Source organism: Limulus polyphemus, unplaced genomic scaffold (genome assembly GCF_000517525.1).
Source record: "Limulus polyphemus unplaced genomic scaffold, Limulus_polyphemus-2.1.2 Scaffold75, whole genome shotgun sequence".
In the NCBI taxonomy this organism is placed as follows: domain Eukaryota; kingdom Metazoa; phylum Arthropoda; class Merostomata; order Xiphosura; family Limulidae; genus Limulus; species Limulus polyphemus.
The window spans coordinates 334,671-337,466 of NW_013665685.1; the positions used below are offsets into that span (position 1 = coordinate 334,671).

The 2,796-nt window shown below is 34.6% G+C and overlaps 1 protein-coding gene across 1 annotated transcript in view; it reads left to right on the forward strand.

Annotated features, from left to right (window-relative positions):
* LOC106466596 (calcium/calmodulin-dependent 3',5'-cyclic nucleotide phosphodiesterase 1-like) overlaps positions 1–2,796 on the forward strand; it is a 210,806-nt gene that overhangs the window by 206,112 nt on the left and 1,898 nt on the right. Inside the window, exon 16 of the mRNA XM_022395313.1 lies at positions 713–937. Within this exon, the coding sequence (XP_022251021.1) occupies positions 713–937 (225 nt within the window). The remainder of the gene's footprint in view (positions 1–712; positions 938–2,796) is intronic.

Consider the following 2,796-nt stretch of genomic DNA (forward strand, 5'->3'; position numbering starts at 1 on the left):
ATATTTTTCTCTCTGTACACTCTTGATAGTTTTCTACATAATATATTATTCTCTCTCTACACCCTTGATAGTTTTTCTACACAATGTATTATTTTCTCTCTACACTCTTAATAGTTTTATCACACTATACACTATTTATTCCATAAACTCTAGCTAGTTTTTCACATTGCATATTTTTCTTCTCTGTACACTCTTGATAGTTTTCTACATAATATATTATTCTCTCTCTACACTCTTGATAGTTTTTCTACACAATGTATTATTTTCTCGCTAACACTCTTAATAGTTTTATCACACTATATACTATTTATTCCATAAACTCTAGCTAGTTTTTTCACATTGCATATTTTTCTCTCTGTACAATTTTGATAGTTTTCTACATAATATATTGTTTTCTCTCTACACTCTTGATAGTTTTTCTACACAATGTATTATTTTCTCTCTACACTCTTTAATAGTTCTATCACACTATATACTATTTATTCCATAAACTCTAGCTTGTTTTTTCACATTGCATATTTTTCTCTTTGTACACTCTTGATAGTTTTCTACACAATGTATTATTTTCTCTCTACACTCTTAATAGTTTTATCACACTATACACTATTTATTCCCTACACTCTTACTAGCTTTTCCACACAATATATTTTTTCTTCTTACACTCTTAATAGTTTTATCACACTACATATTCTTATTACTTGTTCACACACAGAGTCTAAATCTCGCACGAAATCGATGTCTTCGATGCAGACAAAGGGAACGAATTCCACCACTTTGGATTCAGCAAATAGTTCTGTGGTCGGGGTTAAAACTAAGTCCTCTGTGAACACCACTTGTTTTCCATCGTTAAATTCAGGAGCACAAAAGGAGATTCGCTGGCCCTGGATTACAAATTTAGACAAAAACAAGAATCTGTGGCAAGAAAGAGCACAAAAAGGTTAGTAGCAGTTTTATCATATATCTGATTTCCTTTTAAAAGAGCATATAAAGTTTAGTATATTTCATTAACCTTACATAATGTTATTTGAGAGACATACTCGGTAATTAAAAATCATAGTTCAGAGACAACGTGCTTAATTTGAGGAGATGAACGACGTTTCGAGTCATTTACATACTCCTTCATTCATAAGTACGCAAGTGACCCGAAACAGTAACAACCAGCTTCAGAACTGCCTGAGCAAGTTTTTGGTACAATTATGCAGTTTTCAACCTAATCTATATATTTGTTTGAAAATAAATGTACTGATAATTATTGAAATAATAAACAAGCTTTATTGTTATTTATCGACAGAGTGCCTCTATAAGTTAAATAATTGTTTGTGTCTGGATGAATCTTTTTCCATGAACAATATCATCATATCCATTTACCGTTTGCAAATGACTCCGCTAACTTGAGTTACACTTCTCTCCATAATTAATAGTACAAAACTTACAAGTAGTGGACCAGCAAGGGGATCTTCGGAAGAGAGCCTCCTCCAATCAAGTATTTCGGCCCTTTAACCCTTGACAACACATTATGGAGGTGTAGCCACACAAGATTGATCACAGCTAGTAGTCCCTTGCTGGTAACATTCTTTGAACCGGAAGTTGAACCCTGAACTTTGGATTATAATGAGCATGATTTAGTTTAGTCAGAAGTATTGAGTTTTTGTTTTGTTTTTTTAGCAAAGTAAACAGTACATTAATAAATATATTGAATCACGATAAAACGTACCAAAAATACATAACTAACATTAATATATTTCCTTTTTTAAAAAAGTTACAAGTATACTATCATTGATTAAAAATTGGACGCTGGTTGGCTGTGGTAGAGATCTGAATTTTGGAGCTGGCGAGCTGAGTTCAAATCCGTGCGATACCACGAAGTATTCCCCCCACTTTAAGTTGTGGGTGCGTTATAAGAATGAGAGTTAATTCCTTAGCGTGGGTGGTGTGTGTGGTGGGGTACTGCTGACAGGCTGCCATCCTTCTGGTCAGTAGTTCATAATGAGAGACGGCCACAGGTACCCTTAATTGTTTTCCCCTAAATGCAAAATACAAATTCATTAAAATCTTATGGCTTTCAACAATTAGTTCCTGTTTATCGAAAATACTTGCTGTGCTCCTTGTTTATTATCAAGAAAATTTCCGATGTCTCCACGTGTTTTTCCACTGTATGCAGGGTACTTTTTATTTATTGAGTTTCAGATGCTTCGCGATATTTTTTGTGTATTCAGGCTGATTCTGACAAGTTAAAGCACCTGCTTGTTTATTCACGCTGCTTCTGATAAGTCAAAGCACCTGTTTATGTATTCAGGCTGATTCTGACAAGTTAAAGCGTTTACTTATATATTCAGGCTGCTTCTGACAAGTTAAAGCATCTGCTTGTTTATTCACGCTGCTTTTGATAAGTCAAAGCACCTGTTTATGTATTCAGGCTGATTCTGACAAGTTAAAGCGTTTGCTTATATATTCAGGCTGCTTCTGACAAGTTAAAGCACCTGCTTGTTTATTCAAGCTGCTTCTGATAAGTCAATGCACCTGTTTGTGTATTCAAGCTGCTTCTGACAAGTTAAAACACCTGTTTGTGTGTTCAAGCTGCTTCTGATAAGTCAATGCACCTGTTTGTGTATTCAGGTTGATTCTGACAAGTTAAAGCACCTGCTCGTTTATTCAAGCTGCTTCTGATAAGTCAAAGCACCTGTTTGTGTATTCAAGCTGCTTCTGACAAGTCAAAACACCTGTTTGTGTATTCAAGCTGCTTCTGACAAGTTAAAACACCTGTTTGTGTGTTCAAGCTGCTTCTGATAAGTCAAT